At 47.9% G+C, this 16,525-nt stretch overlaps 1 protein-coding gene across 4 annotated transcripts in view; it reads right to left on the bottom strand.

Moving 5' to 3' along the window:
- bi (T-box transcription factor bifid) overlaps positions 1-14,611 on the bottom strand; it is a 64,552-nt gene extending 49,941 nt beyond the window's left edge. For all 4 annotated transcript variants that reach the window (XM_033382032.1, XM_033382033.1, XM_033382034.1 and 1 more), the window contains exon 1: positions 12,319-14,611. In XM_033382032.1, the coding sequence (XP_033237923.1) occupies positions 12,319-13,451 (1,133 nt within the window). In that variant the 5' untranslated portion in view covers positions 13,452-14,611. The remainder of the gene's footprint in view (positions 1-12,318) is intronic.
- Between the last annotated feature and the right edge of the window lie 1,914 nt (positions 14,612-16,525).

Raw genomic sequence — 16,525 nt, 5'->3', positions numbered from 1 at the left:
CACAAGAAGGAGAGCCTCAGACAGCGACAGCGACAGGGATGAGGATGAGGATGTGGCTGTGGCTGTGGCTTACCTGGCGCTTCGAGAACCATTCCCATTGAACGATCGATCGGATCCGCCGGCTCGGACAGACAAAAACAGAAACAAACAGGGTTGCTTCGGCACCGAAACCCCTCTCCTGACAGAGGGTTAGCAGCTGAAGAGACAAGCAGCCCTCGGCCCTTTGTGGTTTTTGTTTTTTTGTTGTTGGCCTGAAGGGGATGCCGCAGCGACGGCTTCTCCTGGCTCTCTCTCTATCGGCTTTTGTGTAGGGATTTGCAGCGGAGCCGCCGAGCCTGGATAGGCGCCGGCCATGGGCGGGGAACAGGTTGAGCGAGAGGGATTTGCGAGTACGGGAAGCGGAAGGAGGAGCGGCAAAAGGATGGGTTCTAAGAGAGATTAATACCTCATATAGGAACTAGGTTCTATGCCGCTGGCCAGTCATTGATCTCAATTACATACTTCATTAACGTTGAAGAAATATGCGAGTTGCGAGTGACGAGTCGAAAGCAACGAGTGCATAGTTTCACTCATTCGAGCAACGAATGACGCTATAAGCGAGGTATCAAAATCAAGCTTTGGAAATATGGTCAGAGTCGAGTAGCTTAGTGCACTATCTATCAAGCAACTACTAGCCTCAACGAGAAACTTAAGCTACCAGCGAGTAACGAAGTGACCCCCGTGCACAAGTGAAATCCAATCCGATTGCCGATCAATCACCACACTGGCGATGGTAAATGGGAAATGCTTTTCCAAATAAGCACTAAGCCTCGCACCTAACCTGTTCCACTTTCTGTGAACATAGCCCCACAGGGCCCCTCGCCCCTCGCCCCCTCCACTGCCACTGCCTCCTCATGCCCCACACACGATTGCACACTTGCACTTCCGCTGCTGCTGTTGCTGTTGCTGTTGCTGCTGTTGTTGGGGGCACTGTGATTGTCGCTGTTGTCGTCGTCGCTGACTGTTGACTGTTGACGACTGCTCTCGGCAATTGGCAGTGCAACAAAATAGCTATTGACAAATTATGACCAACTAAAAGTAATTACACGCGACGAGCCAACACCGACACACACACACACATACACACAGCCAGGGAGACAGCTATAACGAGTTCTCGGCGCTGCACTCGTTGATTATTTGTACTATTAGCGCGTTGTTAGCGACAGCAAAAGCAACAGCAGCAACAACATTGGCAACACCGTCAACAGCCACACTAAACATACACTTAATATTAATTGTTTTTTATTAACACGATCCGGCTGCTGTACACGGCACTTGCTCTGCTCTGCTCTGCTCTGCTCTGCTCTGGTCCACTGCCCTCTCTTCGTCACTCTCCGAAAGACGCTCTGGTATCGCTGCCTCGCCGCATACCCTTTCGTAGGATATTCTATAAGGGTATCCGATCACTATGATGCCAAAACTAGTTTGAGTGCAAAAAAGTATTTTATTTCTTCCAGTTATAGTTAGGAATAGGATATTTGAATCACTACCTTAGCTAGTGACGAGATGGCTTGGACAGCGAGTAACGCAAAACGTTCAATCAACGATGTAACGAGAACAAGATAAAAGCTATAACAAGGCCTGCCTATGGGCAATGGAGTGATAAAAACTTGTGGGGTTTTCAGATAAGAGTTTACCAGTTGATCTAAGCATCATATATTCGATCCACATCGGTTAACCATATCACCTGGTAGGTGATGGCATTTTCCATGCCCTTGCAAGGGTATTCTTCGATTCGATCCATCGTGGCGGGTCTTTCCCGCTCTCTTGCTTTCCGCTGTTTTATTGTGGCCGTTGGCTGAGATTCATTAATAATTCAAAAAATTGCACATGGCCGGCGGCGGTGGCAGCGGCAGCACCACCACCAGCACCGACAGTGCGGTTGCAGTTGCAGTTGCAAGCAGCGTGTAATCGAGTTGTTAACTCAAAGTGACAACGAACGAGAGAACGAGGCAGCGACGGAGGCAACGGAGGCGACGGCGGCGCGCACAACAATTAAATGCAGTCAACACACGATCACACCAAAAACAAGAGCAGGCAGAGGCAGAAGCAGATACAGAGGCAGATACAGAGGCAGAGGCAGGGGCAGGGGCGTGCTGTAGAGAGGGGTAACAGTGGGAGAGGCCGGCTGGAGGGAGAGAGAGAGAGGCGGAGAGACAGAGAGTGTACGACTTTGACTTTGCTGCTGCTGCTGCTGTAGTTGCTGTTGCAATTGCTTTTAATGAAATCAACACTTTGCTGGCACTTGCACGCAAGCCACACTCTCGGCCACTGGCGCTGCTGCTGCTGTTGCTGCTGCCAGAGCTTTTTCATGCCCTGCAGAGGTATTGAAAGGGTAAGATGATTTCGAAAAGACATATGTAACGCCTCCATAAAGCAATTTCCTGTGACTGTTTTTTCTATTATTCAGATCTTTCAAACTTATGCATATGTATATTTAATTATATAGTCGCCTTAAACATCATCGCCTTTCCATGGAACAAGCGATCTGCAAAGGGCATCTGAAGCTTCGGTCAGCAACACCCAGAAGCAAGCTTTTTTTTGCCCTGTTTTCTGCTCGAGTGTCGGTGTGTGTGTGTGTGGTTTTATATGTATGTACACGTCTGTTTTTTGTTTATTTTTTTGTTTGTTTTTGTTTTTTGTTTTTGGAGAAGCTTAATTAAAAGCCAAATTGGCACAAGCAGCTAAAACATATTTCGCGCCTTTGTTGCTTAACAATTAAAATCAACAGCACCAACAAAAGCCCAACTTCACACTCAATTAACACGATGCAGGCAGCGGCAGCGCAGCGGCAGAGCTGCAGCAGCAGCAGCAGCAGGAGTAAAACTTTTTCGTTTTCTGCATTACATGTGCTGCCACCCACAAAAGGGAGAGAGTGGGAGTGGGATAGAGAGAGAGAGAGGCAGAGAGGCAGAGAGCCGACCGACTGAAACTTTTGTTTGCCGTTAATTGACTGCATACACACCCACACACACCGAGTGGAAGAGAGGCTGGGAGAGCAGGAGAGAAGCAAGCAAAAAAGGGAATTGCGAAAAAAAAAACACACACACAACAGAGCTTGCTGCTGGTGGGTGGAGGGGGCAAGGGCAGGCAGGGGGCGAGAGGCTTAGGCATGAATGAAAACTGATAGCGCACGTCATTGACACCTATGCTCTCGCTCACTCGCTCACTCCTCTCTCCCTCCCACTATCCTGGGATGTGTGTGCGTGCGTAATTGCCTCTTGACTTCGTGTTAATTTCTCTCTCAGAGAGGCAGAGGCAGAGGCACAGTGGGTGCTACATAAATTTGATTTGTATTTCCCAGAACTCCCCCGCCACACAGCAAGCAACCGAAATAAGAGGAATTTTTATTCATAAAATCCAAGTGGTAACATAAATTCGTGTGTTACCAAAAACGTAGATAAACTATACGTACATACACACACACACATACATATTTAAATATATGTATGTATGTATGCGTGTACATGTACGGATTGTTGTCGCATCGGCATCGGGATCGGGATCGGCATCGGGAATCTGGCAAACAGAACACGCAGAGCAGTTAAAACTCACCAAATGGCCCCATACAATTTGTATAATATTTTTGTTTCCAGAGAGAGGCCCTCCCCCACCTTCCACCTTCTACCTTCCAGTCACACTCACACTCTCCCTCTCGCTTGAAGCCAGCCACAAAATATTAAATAAATATACATATCTGTATACATAGAGACGAGCCACGAACACGAACACAGACATACGGTAATAATAATAATAAAGAACAAAATAAAACCAAAGCAACTCGTCAATTTTTGCCACTTAAAATTCATAAAGCGTCTTCTGTGCGCGCTGCGCTGCTGTCAGTGGCAGCACCAGCGGCAGCAGAGGTAGAAGCACAAGCAGAGGCAGCCCCAAAAGAAGATGGGAAGTACAGAACAGAGCAGAAGATAAGAATGAACGGAGGCAGAGACCAAGGAATTGCAGTGAAGGGGAACATGTGACCAGGTCATAGAAGGGGAAGCAAAAGTGCTTCACTGCAGTACCACAAATGCTTCCGGATCGGATCGGATCGGATCACCTGGATCTGGATCTGGATCTGGATCATAGGGGTCATAGAAAGAAATTACCAGAATTAATTGATTCTGAATGAAAAAACTTCAACAAAATGGGACCACTGTTGTTTTCTCTCTCTCTCTCTCTCTCTCTGTCTACCGCAGAGAGAGATCGCATAGATCAAAAGCCTAATCCTTTCTTAATCGCGCAACTTTTTGGCAATCAAGCGGACATTTCCCCGAAAAATTTCCCAGCTCAATGGGTAGCCCCATACCAAAATCATGCCATACCGGCATCCCCATCCGTTCCCCAACTCCTTTTGAGGCCAATTAGCGTTCTAATCAAGTGTAAACTAATGCTAAAAGCCCGACCCGGGTTCGCCTCGAACGCGTGAATATGCCACGAGACAAAAGACGGCGACAAAAAACAGCAGAGACACAAAAAGGATCGAATGGATAGAGGATCCGCCACAGATCGGATCGGATCGGATCGGATCAGAACGGATCCAAGCTCTACTTTCGTTTTCGTTTCGTATTCCGGTTCGTATGTGTGTGTGCGTGTGAGAGAGAGAGAGAGAGAGAGAGTGAGAGTGCTAATTTGACTAATTTTCTGGGAGTGGAAGAGCGACAGAGAGAGCGCCAATGGATTGTCGTCTCTCGGGCCCCGCGATGCTGTGGCTGCTGCTGCTGCTGCTGCTGGCTGTTGTCGCCATCTCTTTGATCTGCCAGCGTACATCTAGGAAATGTTTGTCAAATCCATTCGACCGTTCTCATTGTTTTTGACATTTCTTTTAGGTCCGCTCTTCGGTGCTCGCCTCGGCTCTGCTCTTCACTCTGCGCTTTGTCCACCGCCCTGCCTGCCGGCCGATCATCACTTTCTCTGCCGCTGAGAGAGCTTTTTTTCGGTGAGCGCCAATGCCAAACACATGTCTCTTGCATGCATTGTTCTCTGTCGCACACACTGACACACACACGCACACACAGGGGGACTTCCTCCCAGTCCCCCCCACCGGGCAGCCGATCCCCTCCGACAGACCCCACCACGGACATTCGTCAGGCATTGTCGTTATTTTTCTGGCGCCAAAAAGACGCCGTCTTCGTCCTCTCAGACTCTCTCGCCTGCTCACTCTCTCCCTGTCTTTCTCTCTCTCTCTCTCGCTCTCTGGCATTCTCCTGGTTTTTGTTGTTGCTCCATTCTTTGTGCAGCTTTTTTGTTGTTCTTGTTGTTGTTGTTGTTGTTGTTGTTGTGGTATCTCCTTTTTCTGTTCGTGTTTTCCTTCTTTTTGTTGTTGTTTTTTTTTGGGGTTCTTCTGAACTCATGTTCTTCATTATAAAGGACGTCATCATCGTCCTCCTCGATCCCCATTCCCATCCCCATCCCCATCCTCATTCTCTTCGTTGTTGTTCTTGGGCTGTCGTCGGCTGTCGTTTGTCGGTTGTCATATTTTGCGTTGTTTGCTTTATGCATTGCGAGAGAATGCCAAAAAATGTTGTCCAACTGCCGGGGGTTTTCGTCGTATGTGAAATGCAATTTTTAAATGCTAAATATTCCATTATCATGCAGAAGTTGCTCCCGAGCTGCCGTCTTCTCCTGTTCCAATTCCAATTCTACAGCGTTTCGTTCCACGTGGTCCCCTGCCTTCTATTGCGACAAGGAAAGCGAAAGTTTTGGAACTCTGGAAATTGTGGTACAGTTATCACTGGGGGACATTCATTCCACCCAAGCATTCCATGGCCATTAGGTTTTTCCATTTCCACCAAAATCTACATATAACAAGCCTTAACTCTTCCACCAATTGCCAGCATTCCACAATTTCGATTTGCATTTCGTTTCAATTCAGCGTTCTATTACCAGTGTTTCTTCATTCCACTATCGAGTCATGAAATGGATCATTTGGATAGATTTATGTCCGAAACTTTACAATCGCTTGATTTTAACTTTGGAGTTTAAATATCAAAGATAAATAGTCATACTTAAGATTGAAAGATCGGATGCCGTTCCATTGCCACTATTCCGTGGCGTTCTTTCGGGCCAATTAGCGGGGCTTAGACCTCAAGATGGATCACTCTGTCATGGCGTTATCAGTAGAACCCTTTCCCTTTCCCATAATCACCTGCCCGCCCCCAAAAATGGTACTCATTAGGTAAGCGGAGCGTGTAAACAGCGGTATTCTCTCTCTCTCTCTGTCTCTGTCTCGATTAGACCAAAACCATTTAGCGGCATTTTGTTACCAATTTAAGGGGCACACAAACACTCGCACACCGATAGAGCCACCAATTTTTGGGCTTGTTGCGGCCGCTGACCAAACTCGGGGCGACCATTAAGCCAGGTTAGGAGCCCAAAAACTCCGACTTTAACTTGCAACTTCCGCTGCGTGGGGCATGAGGCATGGGGCACACCAACGGAAGCATTCACTTAATTAGCCAAACCAAAGACGCGACTAGATTTTTGGTGCGTTCCCCAAATTAATTTCCATTTAATTCCGAGTGGGGGCGTAAATGCAATTTAAATTAACAGCCACAAAAAAAAAACAACAAAAATGCGCCACTCAACGGCTGTCTCTCTATGTGTCTTGCTGTCTCCCTCTATCCCCCTCTCTCTGGTTGCTTTTTAATTTGTTAATTTTTTATGACGTTTTTATTGTAATTTAAGCAGCGTCTCCGGTTTTGGGTTTTGCTTTCTGGGTTTCTCGGTGTTTGCCTTTTGGGTGGTGCGGAGCGGAGCGGACTGTAGTTTTCGCCCTTGGAACGGGTTTCCTCCATTCGCGAGGTTCCGTTTCAGGGTTCTCGAATAGGGGTTGCATCGCATTACGGATCAGAGAGAGGGTTGTCTGTCTGTCGGCCATCATATTCTGCGATTTTCCATCGCGATGATCGTTCCCGTTCGCATTGTGGACTCAAAGCTATCAGAATTCTAAAGGGATTCGCCTTTTGCTGGGGATCTCACCAGACTTTGCAGATTACAAATGTATCCCTATCTGTAATATCCACTAAATGTGGTCTGAAAACCATGACATTACCATACATCTAATATTCTATAATTTATCCAATTAAATTCCATATGGTAAAAAGAAGTCCTTTACTGATTTTGCTAGAATTCCCCTAGAAGGAGAACCACAACCAGAACCAGAACCAGAATTATATGCCATATCGGTATATATTATATAGACTCCCATATCTATTATTCCGTAAGCGAAGGGAAATCAATTTGAAATCAAATTACGGGCAAATTACACAAGCGACTCATGCATTTTTCAGGAGCCAGGAGGAGCCCGATTCCCACAATCCTCGAGCATGCGAGTGTACCCCCATACAATCCCCATATGGGACATATGTATGCGGGGGGCGTGGATGCATGGCTATGCCCAATTATTATGCATTTTTCATCAGGGCTGCGAAATTATCAACTGATGGAAGCCCCGTTTGGGAAAATTGCGCCGCTTTCGGTACGAGTCCGAGAAATGCCAAAGGATAGCCTACGGTCCGGTCCCCGTCTCCGTCTCCGTCCCCGTCCCGTATCCCGTGATGGAAAATTACGTGCAATTTAGTGGGGGGGATAGCCCTCGCGTATTTGTCAACTTAGCACATCGATAATTTTACTAAACACAGCCCCTGCTCCACCGTGATCTTTCACCTTTTTCCCGACTCTATAGTACTTTCCTTGCTATCGAAACTCTCCTTTCACTTTGCTTGCGTGTGTGTGTGTGTGTGTGTGTGTGTGTGTGTGTGTGTGTGTGTGTGTGTGTGTGTGTTTCTTTTCCCCACTCCAACCTTTCCGCTCTCAAGACGACAATTTTAACACAATTATGAAAAACGTTTCCAAGATGGTGGAGTAGGACTGGCTGGGGTAGGGTAGGGGAGTAGGGGAGACGTCCCTCAAGGGTTGTGTACTGTAGCAAAATGTTCCCTTCTCCCTAACGACTTGGAAAAGCGAAAGAATAGTAAAAATGGGAGGCAGACACGCCCATTTAATTGAGCCTAACTTTTGGTCTGGCAGGAGGGCTCCGGGAGGGGTTCAGAGGGTCGCGGGGGGTCGTGGGTGGCGCCGGGGGTTAGAGGGTATGCAGGGGCTGGCACTGGCATCCAGGGCCAGTGCACTTTGATTGCGTTTTGTCGTCAGCTGAGCTTTTACCCAAAACGCGTGGGGGTAAAAATTTTTATTTATGAAAATTAAACAAGTGAACTTTGACAGGCGGTTGCCCAGGGGTTGACCCCTTACCGGGAGCGGGAGGCCCCTGGAGGAGGGTTGCCTGTTGTCTGTCGTGTGTCCTTTGCCGTGTCATTAAATATTTTTGTCTGTCACATTATCGCATGCCGCCTGCCGCCTGCCGCTTCCCGCTTGCCGCCCCTCTTATGTGAGACCAAAGTCTGTCATCAATTAAAAAAGAAAAGGAAAGGAAAGCCAAGCAAAGGGGTGGCACCCGCCCCCCCTTGGGGCTGTGGCAGGGCCTCGGGGCACACCAGACAGCGACTATGAATTGGCGTTTTCAATTAGTCTCAAAATCATTGAAATTTCTGGCAAATCAAAGCGAGAAACCAGTCGCCTCTTTCCTGTCGGTATCTCCCCAATCTCTAGAGCACTATCTCTCTCTTTTTCTCACCAGCACTGACTTTCTGCCCCTCTCTTTCTCTCTTCTCTCAGTTGGGCCTCTGCTGAGGTCAACACTTGATAATTTTTGGCATTTTTTTTATAGATTTCAGAATTATTTTCATGATTCCCGCATCTTTTTTGTAGTTGTTTTTGTCGTTTGAAAGTGTCGTCAAGTGGCTATGGAAGAGGGGCTATGGCGATGTAAAGGGGGCTAGAGGGGCAAAGGTTTTTATTTATTTGCGTTTAGACAGCAATTTCAATTAATTGATAAAGTCACAGAGAGAGAGTGAGAGAAGGACGGCGGCACAAAGATTTCACGCAATTCGTTCGAGCGATTTAATTGCCAGAGACAGAGGCGCGGATACCAGCATAAAAAGGGGGGCTAGAGAACTGCCCAGGGAATCGAAGAGATCAGGGAAGAAGGTAGAAGAGACAGAGAGTGGGTGCGATTGGGGTGAAGAATGGGGAAAACTCTAATTTACTCTAGAGTACTAGAGGGTGTGGTAGAAGCGTTAAGATACATTTAAATTTAGCAAAATGTAGCCTCATCCATTGAGAAAATAAATTGGAAAAGACAAGAAATACTTATAGGCTCATTTTTCATTGGCATTTTCAAGGATGTCATGAAGAACGGCCACTTTGAATCACATCCGACACTTTCAGTTCTACTTTTCCACGATATTTAGTTGAACTTCTGTCCTTTCGCTCAAGCGTCATGCGGCAGAGCCCATCGGTCGGCTCTGCATATAACAAGCAGCGACTTGAGGCGTCCGAATATCCTTATAGCTGCTCTACTGGGTGCTGCCTCCAAATCGGATGACTTTATCCACGCCACAAACGATTCAAATAAATCGCCAGACATTAATGAATAACTAAGTGAATAAAACGACTTTTCGAACCATTTTTAAGCATTGAAAAACCCACACCCAGTAAGAGCGATTCAAACGAAGCGAATCAATGCAAATCCACTCACAAAACATTCAAGTGGCACTCACAGATCCAGAGAGTGAGAGCGAGGGGCTGTTGGCTGTTGGTTGTGGGCCGTTGGCTGGGGGTGGTGTTACAAGAAGGGGCCGCGGGGGGAGCACGGCTCAGGAAAAACAATAATTTTGACATTGATGATGATGATGATGATGGGGGCAACAACAGCAGCAACAGCAACAGCAACAGCAACAATAATTCCGTTTTGTTGTTGCCGTTTTCGCACGTCTCCTACTGGAGCTGGTGGTATGCAACAGCAGCAACGGCAGCAGCAGCAATGTGTGGCGTGCAAAAAAGTTGCAACTTGCAAACACACATGTGTGAATAGTACGAGTGCGAGTCCCATGAGTGTGGTGAGTGTTTGTGTGAGTGGCTGACGAGGTACAAGTACTTAAAAACTTTTGCCTGAGCCCGAGCCCGAGCCAGAGGCAGAGGCTACACACCCCCACTTCCCTCGTGCTGCAACAACAATTGCATGCCACACTTTGAATGGAACGATACTCGTAGTAGAACGCAGTAGCCATCCATAGCCTCCCATAGCCACGAAAAAAAAAAACAAACAAAAAACACAACCAGAGGCCGAGCGGCGGGTCATGGAACCCTTCCCTACCAAGAAGTAGGCGGGGCGTGGGCGGTGTCGGTGGCGGGGGTAGCCCCCACTTTTCGGTTGCTGTTGGAGTGGTTTATGCTCATGGATGGCCACTTGGTTTAGTTTCACACTTCAAGTCTTCAAACTGCTAATGAGCTTAAGGATTTTCTATATGCATCCCATAATTTTCATCAACTTTTTGTGGTTTTTTCTTCGTTTTCGCAAGTGCGAACAACAAGCAACAACAACTGAAACTATATACATTATATATCCATCCATAATACATACAAATACATATATATATATATATATATAGTACGAGAGGGGCGTGGTTAGGGGCCCAGACACCTGGCCAGACACCGCCAGCCCGCCAGCCCGCAAACTTTTCTGCACACAAAAACTATTTGCAAATAATTCGTTATTGTTTTTGTGGATACCCTGTAGATGTGGGGCTACTAAATTTTCGATTTATAATCGGAATCGTTTTTCTTGCAGAAAAACAAGATAAAGATACAACAGTATCTAAAGATACAAGAACACCGCTAATGCAGAACCATAAAGAATGCCACGACTGCTCTCTCCATCTCCATCTCTATCCCAGTGTGGCTTAGCAGCGAAGGTATCTTGATGTCGAGGCACGCGTGTCATTCAGACTGTTTCCTTAGCAAAAGCATTCCATTACCATGATTCCTGGAATATCTATCAGATACTTTAGTGGATCGAAACGCTATAATCTGTAGCTATGATGGGCATGGGAGGTGTCATCATTTGAGAGCATCAAGAAACCTGAATACAATGTGCGGCATTCCTCTTCCTTTCATCAGAAAATCCCCAAATAAACAGGAACTATTGCAGTAACCTCTTGATTCTCGTTTGAATAGTGAGCACTATATCGTTTTCCCCATTCGTTTTCCAGAGTATTTTCGATTGCGACTCACTCGAAAGAGTCGTTTCCTTTTTTCGTTCTATTTTCTTTGTGGTTGTTGTTGCTTTGTGGCAAAGTCGATTGCCACGCCCACCCCTTGCCAGCACCTTGGATGTCCATGAAAATGGTGAGAAGAAGCAGAGGGAGGAAGAAGCTTAGCCGAGGCGTCAAGCAATTTGTAGCTTAAAAAACAACAGCAGCCACAGAGACGCAGCAGAAGCTAATTCAATTTGGTTCGAGGCGAATGAATCACACTCGTGAGTGCGATTGTGCGAGTGTGCGGGTGTCCGGGTGCGGGAGTGAATGCAGGCGAATGCAGAGCGTGGCGTGTGGCAGGCAGGCCCAATTGCATGCCGCACAGAGAAGGAAGAAGGAGTCGAGGCAGCGTGGAGCAGCGATGAATCATCATCAATCATTTGACTGACTGAATGAATGATTAAAAAGAGGGCAAAGGAGTAAAAGGAGCATTCCTTAAGTTGGATAGGAAAATATTATGAGTACCTTTGTTGATTTCTGTTTAACACAATTAAATATTGCATAAATATCGCACTTCAGGATTGGACACTCGAATTATTAATCGAGCTTCACTCTACAAGAAATTACGAAATTTTTTTTCATTCTTCTATCATTCATTCAGAGTCCAAAAAGCTTATTGGTATTTCTGCAAAATATTCCCCTCTAGAGTATTCACAGTGTGATGGACAGTGTCCTATCATTGTATCTCCATAGCATTCACTTGGCATTCACTTGACACTCGTCCTCCTATCCGCCCATACGTCTCCTTATCCGCTTCTATGGGTTCGGGCATCGTGCTGTGTCCTTGTCTGAACACTTTCTCAAGTAGGTGTGAAGCTCAAAACGCATTTTCACGCGCCAACGCAGCTTGAATGTCAGCCACGACGACATCATCATCCTCTCAAGAGATACTCCTGCCTCGGAGGCAGGAGGCAGGAGGATGAGGCATCTCACTGCATTCGTTCACCTACATTTCCCAGGAGCTTGAGACGTCGCCACACGTGCTCAAGTGGCCGGGGCTGATGATGATGGTGCCCCCAGACGGGGGCAGACAGAAATTGGAGACTGAGACTGGGGATGACCTTGGGTCGGGGTCGGGGCAGGGGCAGGGGCAGGGGCAGGGTTAACAGAACAGATTATCACTCACCTGCCGCTCTTGGTGATGACCATCTCCGTGCCCAGCTTGTGGAACTTCTCCCACAGATCCTTCCCCTCGAGCGTCACCTTGGGATCATCGACGACGCCATCGTCCTCGGGCTGGAGGGCGCGCAGCGGTCGCATTGCCGGATGGAGCTGATGGGCCACGGCCGATGCCAGGACCACGTCCTCGGCCGTCGTGTAGGCGGTGCCCAGCGGATGGTGGGCGTGCGGGTGGGCGGGATGCGGCGGAAAGCGCAGCCCGCCGGCGGAATACAGCCCTGGATGTGGTCCGGCTGGACTACCGGCCAGAGCGGCCAAAGCGGCGGCGGGAAAGTACGGCGGCGGTGGTGGCGGCTGCTGTTGCGGTGGCAAATGCTGCTGCTGCTGCTGCTGCTGAGGCGGCGGATGGTGATGGCCCGAGGCCGGCGCTGCTCCTGCCGCTGGCCCTGGATGGGGATTGGCTCCCGTGGCGCCCACGCTGGGTGAATGATGGGCGGGATGTGGCACTGTCGCTGAGGATGGTGGCGGATGGTGTGGGTGTGGAGGCGGCGGCGGTGGCTGCTGCTGCTGCTGCTGCTGCTGTTGTTGCTGTTGTTGCGGTGGAGGCGTGGATGTGGACGTTGGGGATCGTGGCTCTTCGGTGGTCAAGTGTCCCTTGCTGTGGCTGTTGTTGTTGTTGTTGTTATTGTTCTGCTGGCTATGATTGTTGTTGTTGTTGTTGTTGTTGCTGTGGTTGCTCTGCGGCGAAAGCTGCGATGGGGAGCTGCCGTGATAGCTGGCAGCACCACCACCTGCAGACGCACCTGCACCCGCACCGCCGGCACCGGCACCACCTGCCCCACCGGGGGAGCTGCTGCTGAGATGTGCTGCTGCCGCTGCTGCTGCTGCTGCCGCCGCTGCTGCAACAATGCTGTTGCTGTTGTTGTTGTTGTTCGGGTTGTTGTTGTTACTGTTGTTGCTGTTCGAGGAGGAGTTGTTGTTGTTGTTGTTGCTACCCGCCGTCAACAGCGAGGATACGCTGAAGTCAGTGGGTCTTTGCGTTAGCTGCAGAAATGGATGATATGCCATCCCATTTGCGAACCTGGCGAATGGATCCTCAGCAGACTGATGAAGTAGCAGCTCCTGGACGTCGTATCTCATTACATTACAATTACTGGAACCATGTGCGTCATGCAGAAATGTCCTCCTCTCATCCACTCTCTCGCTCTCTACCGCTATACCGCTATACCGCTCTACCGCTGTGGGAAGCGTGTATCCTTCGACTGCAAGAGATCCTCCTCTATCTTTCTTCCTTTGTATCCACACAGCTGTTTGTCTTTCTGTGCTTTTGCTTGCTCTCCTTACAGTTGCAGTGGTCTCTGCCAGCGGCGAAGCTTTAAGAAGCTTTCGTGAGTTCTAGCTGTATTCGGGAAAGCTTTCTTCTTCTGATCTTCTCTCTTGTTGCTTTTGTTGTTCTTAGTGTTGCAATTGTTGCTCTTCTTCTTCTTCCTCTTGTTGTTGTTGCTGTTTTTGTTGTTGTTGTTTGTTCGACAGGTACTTTTTTGATTCGCTTTTGCTTTTAGACACACACAGTCACTCACATCAATATATGTACAACACACACCATTTAATCCTTGTTCTGCACTCTCGCTTTTTTCCTCTTAATTTTTTTTGGGTTTTCTATTCGGTTTTTGTATTTTGTTTTTCAGTTTCTCTTTTTGTTAACTTTTCTTTTTGTCACTTGTTTTTTTTATGGTTTTCTTGGTTTTTCATTATACAAACAGAATTTTGAAACTTGCTAAAAAAAAATAAATACGTTTTTTAGTTGGTGTTGTTTTTGTTTGCATTTTTGGTTGGTTTTTCTTTTTTGTCAGCGCTTTTTGTGTTTTTTCTTTTTTGCTGTTTTGGCGGCGGCAAAACGTCAGCCGCGACGCGGTGTTTTTGTTGCTTGTTTCTGCTGCGGCTTCTGGTTGTACGGATTGTTGCAACTACAATTCTTTCTCCTCTCCTCTCCTCACCGCTCCGCTCCTCTCTCTTACTCTTCTGCTTTGTTGTTTTAGAAACAAAGTGAAACCCAAAAAAAATGAACAACAAAAAATTTTTGGATGGCAAACCGTCCCCAAAAGCGGGACAACAACGAGAGGCGATTGGAACGCTGGACGCTGGGCGCTGGAGCTACTGAACACTGAGATCACGACGAGAACGACGACGACGACGACAACGAAAAACGGGGCGACGGCGCTCTGCTGCTACAATGCCGATACGAACTACTCGCCGGTCGCTTCCAAACTGTAAAATACACACACTCAGACGGGCAGCGCAACCCCCGAAGAGCGACACAGCGCGGTGCTCTGCTGCTCTGCTGGTGTGTCGGGCAGCCAACGAGTGGCGGGCGAGCGCGAGCGAGATGGCCATATGCACACGACACGCACACACACACAGAGGCCCACACGGGCCGTGAGTGCGAGAGAGAGAGAGAGCGAGAACTTGGCCTGTGTTGAGTTTCTCGCTTCGGCTTTCGGGACGGACGGGCGTGCGTGAGAGTGAGTGAGAGGCACCGGTGTGGTGGCGGCTGGGATTCGTTCGTGTATGAGAGAGCAGGGCAGAGGCAGAGGCTGAGACTGTGACTGAGACTGAGGCGCTGACTGCGGCCGAAGCGTTGGCGGCTGCTGCTGTTCCAATAAGAAAACCAAAAACTCAACCAAAAGTGTTGCGTTGACGCTTTTGCTGGCATCAGTGTGTGTGATGTCCCTCTGTCCCTCTGTGTGTCCATGTGTAAGTGAATGTGACAAACAACAGCAGCTGGATGATCATCGCTAGGTTGTGAGGGGGTGGGGATGGGTAGAGCGGAAGGCCAACCAGCGAGAGCAACGGCGCAAACGTTAGCGTCAGCCGCGTCGACGTCGCGGCGTGTGACAAGCAGCATGGAAGCGTGTTAGAAGTAACAAGGCGCCCGACACCGACACCAGAAAGTGCACTGCGCCAGAAAAATGCCTCCTCCAAGTGAGAGCGAGAGAGACAGCCAAGAGCGAGAGAGAGCGGCCAGAAAAAAAGCTAAAGGAAGAGCATTGTCAGCAGGAGGACAAGCGACAAGAAGCGCCGGGGGGTGGGGTGGTGGCAAGCAGCATGTAGTAAATCACAGCCACCCAGGCGGACTCTGGCGGAGGTGGGGTAGGGGGTAGGGGGCAGGACACCCAAGTTGACAAATGACGCGCCAGCGAAAAATGCGCTTCAATGGTCAAATGGTTTTTGATGTTCCCCAAAAATGGTGCGGTGTTCGGTGCCTTGGGGCTGTCATAAGGGGGGTGGCAGATGCTGCTCGAAGTGCCAGGGAGAAGCAGAGATAAGCAGACGCCAGATATGTTGACCTACAGTGACCTCTAAACGATCAAATGGCATTCCCAGTGGGCAAGTGACTCAAAGAAGAAGGAAAACCCTAAGATGGAACAAAAATTAATAAAAATAAGACAAATTCCAGATTGAATGAGAGACGACGACTAAAAGATCCTAAAAGTTTATTAAACAAAAAAACTATACAAAAAGAATAGCCTTAAGAGAAAATAAAATAAACAAATGAGTTTCAAAAATTAACTTTAAAGGACTAAAACTTGTTTCTCATTTACTGCTGTATAGGATAAGAGTACGATTCTTCATGGAGACCCGAAGGATAAAAACTGCTTGAAAAAAAAAGAAATGGATACAAATCAAGTTTTATTTTTGTTTTCTTTTGCGTAAAGTAATTAATTTACGGATATAGAATAAAACAAAAAACATTTGCCGTCTTAGCAGGAAAAACACTTGAGAAGGGACTAAAAAAAAGTATGAGACTTTTCGAAAAAGGTATACAAATTCGCGGGGAAAAATCATTTTAAATCTCAAAAGAAGCTTTTGAGCTGAAGAAGAAAGTCGAAAGAAGAAGCTGCCTTGCTTTGGGTTTATCTTTGATTCGGTTGAATTCCTTGAGCTAAAATTACATAAGCAGAGCGTCAGTTGCCACCTTAGCCCCCGCCCCCCACCACCACCCCCTCCAACCCAGCTAAACGCTTGTTAGCCGCTTTGCCAGCTTTTATGAGTCCGAAATGTAAATGAAAAGATTTTTAGACGGGATAAAGGTTTGGCGTCGGCAGAGAGCTGGTGCGAAAAAGCAGAAGAGCAGCGGCAGTGGCAGTAGCAGTGGCAGAAGAGATGTAGCAACAGCAGCAGGCGGCAGGCGGCAGGCGGCAAGCGGCAAGCGT

This window comes from Drosophila pseudoobscura, chromosome X (assembly GCF_009870125.1).
Source record: "Drosophila pseudoobscura strain MV-25-SWS-2005 chromosome X, UCI_Dpse_MV25, whole genome shotgun sequence".
Taxonomy (NCBI): Eukaryota; Metazoa; Arthropoda; class Insecta; order Diptera; family Drosophilidae; genus Drosophila; species Drosophila pseudoobscura.
Note: the sequence above shows the minus strand (reverse complement) of the source record. Positions and strands in the feature narration are given on the sequence as shown.